Source organism: Plasmopara halstedii, assembly GCF_900000015.1.
Source record: "Plasmopara halstedii genome assembly, contig: Scaffold_455, whole genome shotgun sequence".
NCBI classification, from domain to species: Eukaryota; Oomycota; class Peronosporomycetes; order Peronosporales; family Peronosporaceae; genus Plasmopara; species Plasmopara halstedii.
The window spans coordinates 1-777 of record NW_020187375.1 but is presented as its reverse complement, the minus strand read 5'-3'; the positions used below and the strand labels follow the sequence as shown (position 1 = coordinate 777).

Sequence of the window (777 nt, the reverse complement as noted above, 5' to 3'; positions counted from 1 at the left end):
AGCAGGCCCCTTGCACTCCGGTGCTGTAAGGGTTCAGGAATGCTCTTATGAGTAATTCTACAGTAGAATTTTTGATAGCGGGGGTGAGCGCGTGCGCCGCCCCCACCTCATCTCTATCCTTTTCCTCCTAAGAGTAGATACTAATTCGTCCTTCCGCGGCTCTACTTGCTTGGCGCTTTGCGTGCGCGATGGAGACCGACACTTTGAGCAACGACAACGCAAATACGGCGTTTGTGAAAGCTGATAAGAACAATTCTTTTGCGCAGGGTAGAACCCGCCCATTTCTTTCACCTTCATCCGAACCCCCGCGGTGCAGCCCTCCCATCCACCCAGTCTCTTGACATATGGTCTTCTCAATCTTTGGCCTAACAATCCCCCTATCGTTTCCAAAGTAAAGCGCCAGTCGACGCAATCGATTTTTTTGCACACGACGAAGCTCTCTCGATGTGTCATGCGTGGCTTCTCCACCACAGACAGAACATCGTATCCGCCGCCACCGCCACCGTCGCGGCGTTATTTTCACCGGCATTCTTTATGCCGACTGTACCGGTGGCTTCTTGTTAGCCTTGCGCATTGTGGCGACACGGCACACCAAAGCATGTATCCATTTAAAAAAAGCGCGTGGATGACCCGTCGTCAAAAAAGGTGACCCACGCTGGCCAGTAGCTGCCGCCGCCCCGCAGCGTCAACACCAGCAGCTTCACACCAGAGCCCAAGCGTTTCCCTTAGAGGGTGACGTAGAGACAACAGTCGTATCACGTATCCCCGCGTCATCGA

The 777-nt window shown here is 53.7% G+C and overlaps 1 protein-coding gene across 1 annotated transcript; it reads right to left on the bottom strand.

Moving 5' to 3' along the window:
• Nucleotides 1-127: 127 nt before the first annotated feature.
• Nucleotides 128-529, bottom strand: PHALS_10202 (uncharacterized protein; the record flags this gene model as incomplete). The annotated part of the gene is made up of 1 exon (XM_024725586.1): nucleotides 128-529. One exon carries the CDS (start codon nucleotides 527-529, stop codon nucleotides 128-130), a length of 402 nt encoding a protein of 133 aa, XP_024576347.1.
• Between the last annotated feature and the right edge of the window lie 248 nt (nucleotides 530-777).